General features: G+C 39.5%; 1 protein-coding gene across 1 annotated transcript in view; it reads right to left on the minus strand.

Annotated features, from left to right (window-relative positions):
• The window catches only part of Trim44 (tripartite motif containing 44), a 97803-nt gene extending 84860 nt beyond the window's left edge, over positions 1–12943 (minus strand). Inside the window, exon 1 of the mRNA XM_042691345.1 lies at positions 11963–12943. Within this exon, the coding sequence (XP_042547279.1) occupies positions 11963–12631 (669 nt within the window). The 5' untranslated portion in view covers positions 12632–12943. The remainder of the gene's footprint in view (positions 1–11962) is intronic.
• Between the last annotated feature and the right edge of the window lie 714 nt (positions 12944–13657).

Consider the following 13657-nt stretch of genomic DNA (forward strand, 5'->3'; position numbering starts at 1 on the left):
TCCACAATACTGTGAAATATGTGAAATTTATGTAATCACCTAATCTCAACTAAAGAAAAAAGTGAGAGAAGGGATGGTTAGGAGAGATGGGTGACAATGTTGTCAGATACTTTGTACTCATATACTGTTTTGTAGAATGGGAACTTGGTGTACAACTACTTAAAGATAATAATAATAATAAAATAAAATAAAGAAAAGAAATCAAAACAGAGGGTGAATGTGGTCAAAATCTTTTATGTACTTGGGTAAAAATAGAATTTGGAAGCTCGTTGAGATTGTTCTGGGAAAATTGGTGATGAGGAATGATGGAGGGCTCAATCTGATCAAGATATACTGTATGCATATATGGGCACAGAAAACTGTACTCCCCCCTTTTATTACTAATGAATGCTAATAAATATTGTGTGATGTAAAAAAATAAAATAAAATAAAGAAACTCTAGGACTCAGGCATGGTGACTCATATATATAATTCAAACTATTCAAGAGGCTGAGATTAACAGAATTATGATTCCAAGCAGCTCTAGCAAAACTGGTTTAAAAAAAACTATGTATTTATAGAAGAAATTGGGTGCAATTGCATATTCCTGTCACCCCAGCTATAAAATAAGAGAATCACACCCCAGGCATACACCCATAGAAAAAACAAAGACCTTCCTCAAAATAACCAGATTCAACAAAGAGCTCAAAGTGTTGGTTAGTGGTAGAAAGTATGACTCGCAAGCATGAGACTGCTAACTCAAACTCCATTCATTTATTACAGCCTAAAAAGACATGTGTCAAAAGCAAATGTATACTACTTATAACACTATTTATAATACTGAAAAACTGGAAATGCCCTAAGCATTTATCAATAGTAGGATGAATATAGAATTAACAGACTGGAATATGACACAAAAAGTACATTTGTATATAGCTTGATATATGTCAAGATATATTGTAGATTTTTTTTAAATCTTGCAAAATGGTACATATAGTACATATTTCCCATAGGTGAGATATGTGTGTGTGTGTGTGTGTATATATATATATATTATATATATATTATATATATATATATAATGTACGTAAAAGACTACAAAAGCTATCAGCAATCACTGCTGGAACTAGTATTAAAGATAACAGTAGAAAGATTTTAAATTTAGTTCAATGAACTCATTACTTTCATAACTAGGATTTAGAATAAAAAAAGTCAGGCAGAAAGATAAGCAGAGTGAAAAACAGATGTAGGAAAGAACTTAGGCTTCCTGCTCAAATATCTTTTCCTACCGGTCTGCCTACCTATGAATACTGGGGGCAGGGAGGTGGGGGTTGTTTATATTGCAAATATGAGTCATCAAGTCTGACAGAGGGTTCTTTATCTGGTATTCTGTAGATTTCAGATGGGTTGAAATCCTCAAATATATACAAAACTTCCAATGCACATGATATTTTCTAGATAGCCATTACCTTTCCTCAGACTGCCTAAAAAGCTCAACTTTCCTACTTAATATGCACTAACTATTGTGGTATGCTTAGTTCTTCTTATCACCCCACCGTGTGTGTGTGTGTGTGTGTGTGTGTGTGTGTGTGTGTGTGTGTGTGTGTGTGTGTGTGTGTGTGTGTGTGCGCGCGCGTGCGTGTTTCTATTCCTCTCTATCTACATGAAGACAACTAGCCAGGTTACAAGCTACAAATTCAGTCTACAGCCTATAGAACTCTTTTCTTTTGCTTCTAGTGTTATCCCACACATCACACTGGGAATTTTAAATGAGCTGCCAACATTCAAAAACCAGGAGATATGATACCATAATAAATATTTTAGTTTATTTTTTGAAAATTTGAAGGATAAGCTCACATTCCCACATAGCAGAAATCAGCTGATTAGATGGAAGTTACCCATTCTATACAAAACAAGCTCTCATTCCCTCTCTCTTTCTTTCCAGTTACATAGTCTTGCTTTTCTCATTTATGTTACCTACCTACCTTGTAGACAACTGAAGTCCCTACTCTGAGGAGCAACTCTCAAATGTTTTCTAAGTTTCCTATTTCAACAGTTCCATATTCTAGAATATCAAGAAAGTAAGAGTATCTTTCTTCAAAAGGGCATAAGATATCTGTAATAAAACCAGGCACTAATGGCTCATGGCTGTAATCCTAGCAACTCAGGAGACTGAGATCTAAAAATCATGGTTTGAAACCAGCCTGGACAGGAAAATCTGTGAGATTCTTATCTCCAATTAACCACCAAAAAGCCAGAAGTGGAACTGTGTCTGTGGAGTGGTAGAGTACCAGCCTTGGGCAAAAGAAGCTTAGAGACAGTGCTCAGGCAGGCCCTGAGTTCAAGCCCCAAGAACAGACCCAAACTAAAAAATGTTATTCCAGCTACCCCCAAACAGGAAATAATTTATTCAATTGTAAATATCCTTTGAAAATGGGCCCTGGGCAATAAAATATGTAGGATGTTACTACCCTAAAGAAGCATTAGTACAGGAAGCTTTTCTTGACAACCAGTCACTTTGTTTTTATACATCATTCTAGTCTAATATCAGTAATAACAAAAGAAAACTCATGAGTTAACAGGAAAGTAAATGTAAGCCACATAAATACCCTAAACTGGCTCCTAAATAATGAATTTTATAAAAATAAAGAATAAAAAAATGCTGAGTGCAGAATAATACTGGTTGTTTGTAGTTTTGCTTGTTTTTCCCTATCCCACTGGCCTTGTATTGAGACCATGACTCAAAAATAAAAACAAAAACATCAGCTCAAGCTAGGCATAGTGATGCATGCCTATAATCTCAACAGTTAGTTGGGAGGTTGAGGCAGGAGGTTCAGAGTGGGAAAGGACCTGAGGATAGAATATAGATATCTTCATAAAGAATAAAATCATTTTGGCAAAGGAAATACAACTACATTTTAATAGCACCACCTCACAAATGAAAGATTTTACCAACTTCTTCATATTACTTCAATTGCCAACTCAAACCCAGTCCCTATGCCGGCAACCTTGCTCAAGACCAAAATCATTCTTAGGTCTGAGAAAACTATCAGGTCTTTTGAATCAAAGTAAAATATATGCCATAACCAACTGTTCTTCACTATTTCCATTACTCCTCAAGGACAGCAAATACCAGTACTACTCCCAATCTTGCTATTCTATTGTCCAGTCACCACAAAGACACTTTGTGAGGTCCTAGGAAATACAAATCAGATCATTCATTGTCTTGTTTAATTGGTGTAAGGCCACTCAAAATCCAAAATCCATATCATGGCATACTTGTAACTTGACCTCAGCTATTCCTCAATACCTCCCAACCTTGCTCTCAGTTGTTATTTCCAGGAGGTACTATCTACTATGTTGTTAAGTTCATCTCATTTTAGGGCTTTGACACTCATTACTCTACCCACTTGAACTACTATGTCCCTATATCTCTATGCTGGTATCTCTAACAGCCAGGTCATTATCTCAAAACAGTCCTTCTAATATGCTTGAACAATCTTCCTCTCATTCCTTCTTCATAGTCACTCCCTATCTCCCTCCTTAGCTTGTTTATTTACAGCCTCTACCATTATTTGAAATATTATTTATTATTTAACTTGCTTACTATTGTTTTGTTGAAAGAACAATGTTAGGTTCCATATTGTCAAGAATATTCCTCTTGATTAATTTCAACCTTTCATTAAATATATATTGAATGAAGATAAAAAGTAACTTCCATTAACTTCAAATAATTTATATCTTAATATTCTACCTCAAGACTGTGTAAAAACTAAATGAAATAATGTACAGAAAGTTTATAGCACAGAAGGTAGCAAATTTAATTTTTTCTCATTAAATTTTAGTTAACATTGCTATTATCATTGTTAAGTATAGAGTGAGTAATAAATATCAAGTTCTAGGCTAGAGAAGTGCTGAATAGAATTGAAAAAAGCCATTTGTTTATTATAAAACTAGTCTGTAATGTGGGTACTGGTGGCTCACACCTGTAATCCTAGCTACTCAGGAGGCTGAGATCTGAGGATCACAGTTCAAAGCCAGTCCAGGCAGGAAAGTCCATAAGACTCTTATCTCCAATTAACCACCAGAAAACCAGAAGTAGCGCTGTGGTTCAAAGTGGTAGGGTACTAGCCTTGAGTGAAAAAGCTCATGCCCTGAGTTCAAACCCTAATCCCTACAACTGACCAAAAAACAAAACAAAATAACAAAAAAAACTAGTCTATAGACAGTCTAGGAAGAATTCTTCAGAGAAATAGGAATACTTTGTGCAGGAATATTTTGAAATACTTATTTTTAAAATACCTTAATAGAGAATAAGTGTCAGAAGATATGTTAGTGCAACTCACAAAGCTTAAATGTGAGTGGAAATAATTAAGAGTACAAGTAAAATGGTATGATAGAAAGACTGCTTTGATGTCAGACCTAAATTCAAATCCCAATACTTCTACTTACTTGCTGGGTGACCCTCAGCAAAACCCAACCCCTTTGATATTGGTTTTGAAACTTAATACTGAATTGTACTGAGGATCAAATGAAATCACACACACACACACACACACACACAGAGTACCTGGCCTCAAACAACTCAATAAATGACAGGATCTTCTTATCTCAAAGAGTCTGAAAATTTAACAACAGACCAAAAATTCCTAGTCTCTATTAATTTTATTACCCTCAGACAAAGGTTAGCATTTTTAATTACTTACACACAAAACTAGTAGATCAGAATCTACCAGTTAATACAGGTTCACAAGGCCCAAAGTGCAGAAAAGAGAATGGGAGAACTATATGGATTTGCCCTTATATCTCTCTCCATGACTGCCTACTAGAGGTTGTTTTCTAACCAGAAATATAAGAGTAAGTTGCCCCACAGTCCCTTGGCTTCTATAAAAATATACCATAGTTCATAATGTAAAACAAAATCTAAACAAGACAACTAGACTTGTGGAACCTAAAATTAGACTTACCAGCTGTGTTTTGGTTAGCTAATGCATAAGACACCAGCAGGACACTAAAATATACAGAAGCCTCTTCTCTGAAGACTAATTTTCACCAGCCTATCAACTCGACAGATTAAAGCAGACAGAAGGAACAGAAGGAGAGGGGGCTGAACAGTTTTCACCCCAAAGATAACTTGGTGTCCAGAACATCAACTGCTGCCAGACTAACTTGTCTGGAATTGAACTCAGAATAGAACCTTAGATGGCTCTCAACCAGTAATCTGAATAAGAATCACCAATTGCTGAGGGCTACTTATATTTCAAGCACTGTGCTAATAAACTTTTTACATCTATGATCCTGCTTCTCCTTACCACAACCCATTCAGGAGAAAATTATTACATCCATGTTAAGAAACCCAAGATTCAGAGATAATGACTGAATTACCATGACATTGGGTGGGAGGTATAAGAACCAGGACTCACCTTCATAAACTTCAAAGTCAATTGAGGTAAAGACTTCAATATGCAGCCAAGTACTCACTTCATTACCAAGACTTACTGTTTTCATAGTAAATATCACCATCCAATAAACAATTCTACTCTCTCTAAGAGGGCTGACTCCAGAAAACTAGGGCACTGTCCTTTTCATCAGGACAGTACAGGTTAAGAAAGTTCATTTTGAAGATTGGGTATCTCAAAACTGCATGCCTATCATAGCCTTTTCAGAGGAACATTTAGGGGTAGATCCAACTGATAATACAAGCCTCCCTTTTACCTCAATTAATTATTATTTATTCAAAACAAATAAGCTAGGTGCTGGTGGCCCATGCCTGTAATCCTAGCTACTCAAGAGGCTGAGATCTTAGGATCACAGTTTGAAGCCAGCCCCAGCAGAAAAAGTCTTATCTCCAATTAACTACTCAGAAAAGCTGTGACTGGTGGTGAGGTTCAATGGTAGAGCACTAGCCTTGAGCACAAAAAGGCTCAGGATCAGCACCCAAGCCCTGAATTTAAGCCCAGACAAGCAAAAATAAATAAAATAAACAAACTTTATATAGAACTACTATGTAACGAATGCTTTATGTTCTTCATCATGATATATGTCTTATATCCTTTCAGAAAATAATAAAAATATGAACACATTATGGCACACTCCACTTTCTATCTTCTTACCAGAGCTGCTATGTATTAGCTAAAGAGCCAGAGTCACCAACTACTATGGAGCCACCGTAGCATACCTCTACAGCTAGCTCTTCTAGAGTCACACACAGCTGTTCTGAGTAGAGGCTTCTATCTTTCCACAATCATGTCAGCAAGTATCTCCTCCCTGACCCCCCTCTGCATGTAGTTATTTCAAGTATCATTTAAACAAAAATTCTTCTCTGTAAATATATCTATACATAGAATGGCCATTTTATGAACTTCTAAAATGCTATAGATAATAACTTTAATGGTAATGGAATTTGAACTCAAGACCTCATGCATGTTAGGCAGATACTCTACCACTTGAGCCATGCTGCCAGCAAGACTAGAACTTTTCTTTTAGGTGAACTATATAAGTGTTTTAAACCATTGTATATGACCATAATGTGTCACACAATCAATTTAGTACTTTTTTTAAGAAACCAAAATAGAACATAAGTGACATATGCAGACAAGTAAACTGAATTCTTGAGTTATATGAAGGGGTACAGGAGTGTGCATAAAGTAACAATTAAAAAGTATTTCCCCTATAGCAGATTATATTCAAAATAATCTTATGAACTATTTGTCAAGAATACTGATTATACCGAACTGTACTTTTACTAGTCAACAAAAAGTCAGTAATTGTAAGTCTGAATATAAATCCCTTTGACAACATACTTTCATATGAATAAATCTTTAAAAAAAAACAAGATAAAAATCCATTATCAGATAAAACCAGATAAAGATCCATTATCAGACCAAATGACCCAGTCTCAAGGCCAAGAATTAGAGCAAAAGAAACCCATATATTGCAATGAGAAGTCATGACCCAGATGAAAGGCCTTAAATTTGCTGTGTAATTACTTTTCTATGGTAAATCTAGAGCCCAGGCTCAAATCAATTCTGAACCCACAAAACCCTCCAGAGACCAACTCCAATGATGTTGGATTGCAGTATAGGAGAAAAGGCAGAGAACAGCATTAAAAAACAAAAACAAAAAAGCTTTAATAACTAAGTGTTGAGACCAGTCCCTTTTATCTGTTAGTAGACCCTGGCAACAACTCGGCCTTCTACCACCTATACCAGGCATTACAGACTGGGTTGGTCTTGGAATAGTGAAACAAAAACTGTATAAATTCTCAATTCTAAGCTTATCTAATCAGACTCTTCATACTAAATATAAAAACAACAGAGTACTAACAATGTGTTAAGTACTGTTAGAGTATCAACTAAGTAATCACTAAGCCATTTTATTTTCACAAAAATTCTATTTCATTTCTTTTTTAGGGCAGATACCAGGGTTTGAAGTCAAGGACTACAATACTAGGCAAGTACTCTACCACTGAGCCATAACTTCAATCCTTTACTATGCTATTTAGGTTTGAGGCAAGGGAGAGAGGCATGTGCCTGGACCACAATACACAAATTAGGCTTCCCATTATAGCAAGGATGATACCCACGTGCCACCACATCCAACTTCTTCTGCTGAGATGGGAGTTTCATGGATTTTCCTGCTCAGGCTGGCCCCGATCTGAAATCTTCTTTATCTAAGACTCCCATGTAACCAGGATTATAGGCATGAAACATTGACATCTTGCCTTTATTCCATTTCTTATAATACCATCCATTTTGAAAATATGGAAACATGATCAAGTGGTAACAAAACTTTTCCAAGGCCAAAAAGTTGCAGAGCTAGGGTACTTCTTGTCTTCTTTCTAATCCCAATAGTTTGCTTAATTTTGTAAATCTTTAATACATGTGTTTGTGTATGTGTGTTATTGGGGCTTGAACTGAGGGCCTTGCGCTGTCAATGACTTTTTCACTCATGGCTGGCACTCTACAGATTGAACATCTCCACTTCTAGCTTTTTGCTAGTTATTTGGAAGTAAGCATCTTGTAGATTTGTCTGCTTGAGCTGACTGCAGATCCTCAGATCTCAGCCACCTGAGTAGCATAAGGATTACAGGTTGAGCCACTGACACCTAGGTTATTATATGTTTATTTGCTTATTTATTCTCTATTTCTCTCTATTAAAATGTAAGCTCCAGGAGAACTTACAAGGACTTCTGTTTTCTTCACTGTTCTATTCACGGTGACTAGAAACCACCTACCCTCAGCTTGGGCTCAATACTTGCTGAACAAATGAATGAATGCAGTACAATGATGTTCTCTTGGTTATCAGCACACTGAGTCACTTTTAATAATCCAAAACACTTTCTTGCCAACAGCAAGGTACACTATACTCACAACATTTTAAACCAGAGGAAACCTGAAATTAGATTTCAATGAAACTCCCTTCAAGTTGAAATCTTTACTGGATCAAAATAAGCAGACTCTAACCTCAAAACATAAATTAAGATCTTATCTTGAAAGTAATCAATACAAAAAAGGTTACTAGAGTGACTCAAGTGATAGAGCATTTGCCAAGCAAATAGAAGATCCTGAGTTCAAACCTGCTAGTACAACCAAATAAATAAAGGCTATAAAACATATCCCTTATTTGTGAAATGTGGTAAATTATTCAAAGCTTAGGAAAAGCCTAAAATATCCACTATGACTTGTATGCAGCATTATACTAAAGGTCTTATCCAATCAAGAAAAAGCAAATAACAAGTACAAGGTTAGAAAAAAGATTTGCTCCTCTTCCCAGATAAATACATCACTTATGTAGACTGAATCTACAAATGAGTTATTAGAATATGTAAGAGAATTTAGCAGATCATTCCTCTATACAATCAAAAAACAAATATGTAAAACATTTTATAAAACTATGAAATCATAAAGTATCTAAAAGTAAATTTCACAATGATATATAGAATTTTTCAGAATAAAATTTTATTGTGCAGAAATAAGAAAGCCTAAATAAATAGATCTGATGTCTATTGTAATGGTATGAATTCTATGAATTTAAAAATTCAGTACAATGCCCAAAATATACCTTAAAATTTTCATGTAAATGCTTTCTATAGAATGATTCTAAGAAATGTAAGAATCAGACTGGCAGAAACATTTTTTTTTCCAGGTCCTAGGGCGTGAACTCTGGGCCTGAGTGCTGTCCCTGAACTTCTTTTGCTCAAGGCTAACGCTCTACCACTTGAGCCACAACATCACTTCTGGCTTTTTCTGAGTAGTTTACTGGAGGTAAGTATCTCATGGATTTTCCTGCCCAGGCTGGCTTCAAACCACAATTCTCAATTCTCAAACTCCTGACTAGGATTACAGGCATGAGCCTCCAAAACCTGGCTAGAAATACTCTTATAAAAGAAACAGTATCTGCTCTACTATGTGTTATAAGAAAGCACTTTTTTTTTTTTTTCTGGCCGTGAAACTTGAACTCAGGCCAGGGCAATGTCCCTGAGCTCTTTTGCTCAATGATAGTGCCTCTACCACTTTGAGCCATAGCTTCACTTCTGAAGTCTCATGGGGACTTTTCTGCACGAACTAGCTTTTTATCTCAATCCTCAGATCTCAATCTCCTGAGTAGCTAGGTTTACAAAAGTGAGCCACTAGCACCCAACTGAGAAAGCATGTTGCTTGCACAGAAACATATTACAAGATTAACATTGCAGAATAGAAGGGCAAAAACCACAATCCTGCACATATAGGCACTGGAGAGATCACAGGTGACATAGTAATAAATGCTGAGAGAACTGGTTATCTGTATGGGGTAAAAAGGAAATGGAGTCACTACTTCCGATGCATGAAATTTTGTCACATTAAAACTAAGAACTTCTACTTAAGGCATAATTTCTAATATTGTTTAAGAAGTAGAAAATACTTAAAACCCACATAAACACCAAGAAATCAGAAGCAAATATATTTTTAAAAATTGCAAAACTTAATAAGAAAAAGTGACAACCTAAACAGAAAAATGAACCAAAGACCTAACAATACTTCACAAGAGGAAATATAAAAGGTACTTAGTCACTAGAGCGGTGAAAATTAAAATCACAGTAAGACACTAATACAATACATAACAAGAGTGACAAAAATTAAAAGTACTGTAACAGCAAACAGTGGTGAAGACACAGAGCAACAAGAACTCTCCTACTCTTCATGATGTGAACAACTGGTACAACCACTTCGAAAAACAGTTGGCAATATCTAACACTATTGAAGAAATTCATAATATGCAATACAATAATTTCACTCCTATTTTTACATTCCACTTAACTATAGGTACATGTACCAGAAAACATGCCCTGAAATGTTTGTATGTTATTTTTAACAGCCAGAAACTCCAGAACCTGAGAACAAATCAAATTTTCATCTATAACAGAGTATCTGTGGGATATCCACAAAACAGAATACAATATAGCAGTAAAAATAAACCACAGCCAAAGGACCAATATCAAAAATGTTTTTAAAAAGAGGCTAAACCAAAGAAAATGCATGATTTAAAAATTATGAATCCAATAGTGTCAAGTTCAGGAAAGTTTAGGGATGCATACATTATGTGTACTATGAAGTATAAAGATAAGCAAAAATCTCTCAGACAAGAAGTCATGATAATGATTATCTATGGGGAAGAGAGATGGTTATAACTGGAAAAGGGTGTGCAAGGGATAATACTGCCAATTAAGCTTTATTTCTTGATCTGAATGGAGGTTACATCAGCATTTATTTTATAATTGTCAGTCCATGTTTTTTACATACTTTCTGGATGTAGGGTTTTGTGTGTGTGTCTGTCTGTCTGGTGTGTGCTCACACCAGTCCTGGGGCTTCAACTCAGGACCTGGATGCTTTCTCTAAAGCTGCTTTGCTCAAGGCTAGCACTCTACTACTTGAGCCACAGCTCCATTTTGGGCTTTTTGGTGTTGAACTGGAGGAAGAGTCTCACAAGTTTTCTGCTTGGGTGGGCTTTGAACCGCAATCCTCAGATCTCAGCCTCCTAATAATCTAGGATTAGAGGCATAAGCCACTGGTACTTGGTTTTGAATGTGTATTTCCAAAATTAGAAGAAAAACAAAAAGAATAACAAAGTGAAAATATCAATACAAGGGATTCATTGTAGTATCTGTTATTCCAATACCAGCAATTGTATGGTTGCTTAGAGAAGTGAAAGTCATCCTACTATGACAACATTCACTAATATTCATTACTTAATGAACAGATCACATAAACTTTCCTTGACCAGGTTAACACCAAAAACTTCTCTTACTTACTGTAAACATTTATAGAAGAGCAAATCACTTACAAACGCATTTATTTAAAAAAATAATTTATGTCTGCTACTTGTCAAGCAAGTTCTAGGGGACTAGCCAAGTCCAGAATAGACGAAGCCAGAGGCAAAGCATGAGAACCACCATACCACTTGGCCTTTTCTCTCTTAACCCTCCTTTCCTACCAAGTTTCAAACATGAAAAATCTAAAAGCAACTCAAGGCACACAGCCAGTCATTATCAAAATCCCCACTTTAGGAAGTCTTCACTCCAGAGGTACCTGTTTGAATTCGTTTAGCAAAAATCATACCTTTCCCTGTCTTTGAGGAAGAGACTTTTTATCAAGATCCCTGAGTCAAGGCCCGTCTTAGCAATAGCGCTCATGTGGAAACTAACTCAAGTGGGGTGAAGACTTCAAGGAATGCTTTAGCTGGATATCCAAAGTTCAGATGCTTGCACAGAAATTATACTCTAGGTTCTGTGTGTACTCTGTTGGCTCAGATCAGAGTCCAAAACTTTCACGTGATTGTCAAAGGGGTCCAACCAAAAGAATAAATGAACATTGATCCCAACCAGATGAGTAGCCTAGCTTTTGATGGACATGGTGAACATGAATCTGGACCCAAGCTAAGGGTATGTGAGTTGAAACCCAGGTGTCTGACTCCTAGACCTCAGCTCAGGTTGCCAGATACTTACTCTTAGCTCTTCGAAGGCTTCATCTAGGGTGGAGAGCTGGTGGCCCTGGTGGGCCCCAATGACTGGACACAGGACACAGATGAGCTGCCTATCCTCCTGGCAATAGGTGCTCAAATCGAGCCCATGGTCCGGACACTTCCTCTTGGCCACTCTCTCTGCTTCCATTTCTATTTCGGGGTCAAATTCGCTTTCGGCCTCAGTTTCCCCTTCGGCCTCTGATTCTCCCTCTTGGTTGTCTTCCTCGGCTTCGCTTTCCTGCTCGTCCTCCATTTCTTCCTCGCTGTCTTCTTCGCTCTCCTCGTCGCTCTCCTCTTCGCTCTCTTCCTCCGTCTCGCTCTCTTCTTCCGACTCACTGTCTCCCTCAGACTCGCTCTCTTCTTCCCCGGCCTCACTCTCTATCTCCCTGTCGGGCTCCCCCTGGGCCTCGAGGTCTTCCTTCCCCGCAACCTCCCCGGGGGCCCGCGAGGTCCAGGCCGGGGCGCCATGGACGTACTCGGCCAGGTGGTGAGAGAGGAACTTCTGCTTGTGCGCCTCGGCGTGGCGGTGGCAGTAGCAGAAGCCGCATTCCCGGCACACTTCCTCGGCCCCGGGAGCCTCGTCGGGCTCGCACTCGTCACACGTGCCGTCGTGAGGCAGCTCCTCCGAGGCCGCGCCCACTCCGGAGGCCATGTGGGCGCCGGGATCCCGGCCGAGGCCTGGGGGGGGGGGGGGGGGCGGGGAGGGGAGGAACGCGAGCGCGCCGCCTTCCCGGGCCTCGCGGCGGCCTCCACACGACCTCGCTACCCGCTCCCGGCTTCCGTCCTCTTGGGGAATCGACACCCGACCGGGCGGGTTCGCACTCGCTGCCGCCGCTGCCGCGACTCAAAAGCACGGCCTTCGGGGCCCGCGGCAGCCCCGGACGGAGCCCCGAGCGCAAGACTTCCGCCCGCTCGGCCTGCGACGAGCGACGCAGCGCTGGGTTTCCGCCCCCGCCGCTCACTTCCGGTGCGGCCGCCCCGCGCGCCCCGTCGGCCCCCGCGCCCCGCGCGCGCAGCTCGGCCTCCCGCCTGCCCGGCTAGATCGTGGCCGCTGCCGCTGCGGCTGGCCCCGCGCCGCCCCGGTTCCACTTTCCCTTCACCGTCAGACGACCTCTTTTCACTTCCTGAGTCATTTAAAGTGGCAAGGGCCCATTTCTAGGTGCCCTGCGGGACTGAGCTCGGGTATCCCAAGCCTTAGCATCCCTGCGAGGAGGTGGAGGGCCACGGCCCTGCCAGCCTTCCTGGAAGGAGGAGGAGATGGATAGCTGCGAGGATGCATGGAGCCCCGCCTCCCTGGCTCCCTCCCGGCAGGTGTCAGCCCGACTTACTAAAATCTGTAGTCTGGAGTCCTTGTAAAGTCTTTCTCGTGACAGTCTGATGGATGCATGCATGCATGTATGCATGCATGCATGTATGCGACATGCATGCGTGGAGCCCCCCCTCCCTGGCTCCCTCCCTGCCAGTGTCATCCTGACTTAGTAAAATCTGTAGTCTGGAGTCCCTGTAGACTTCAGTCTTTCTCATGACAGTCTCAAACTTCCCACCACCATCCTCGACATTCTGCAAGGTGCCAAGACCTAGTCGTAACCAGGCTGACCCTGACCTCTTAGGACTTCTGCAGGGCCCCCAGAAGGGCTGCTTGTTCTTCTAGGCTCAGGGAATCTGAGTCAGATGGAGC

This window comes from Dipodomys spectabilis, unplaced genomic scaffold (assembly GCF_019054845.1).
Source record: "Dipodomys spectabilis isolate Male_0828 unplaced genomic scaffold, ASM1905484v1 ptg000145l, whole genome shotgun sequence".
In the NCBI taxonomy this organism is placed as follows: Eukaryota; Metazoa; Chordata; class Mammalia; order Rodentia; family Heteromyidae; genus Dipodomys; species Dipodomys spectabilis.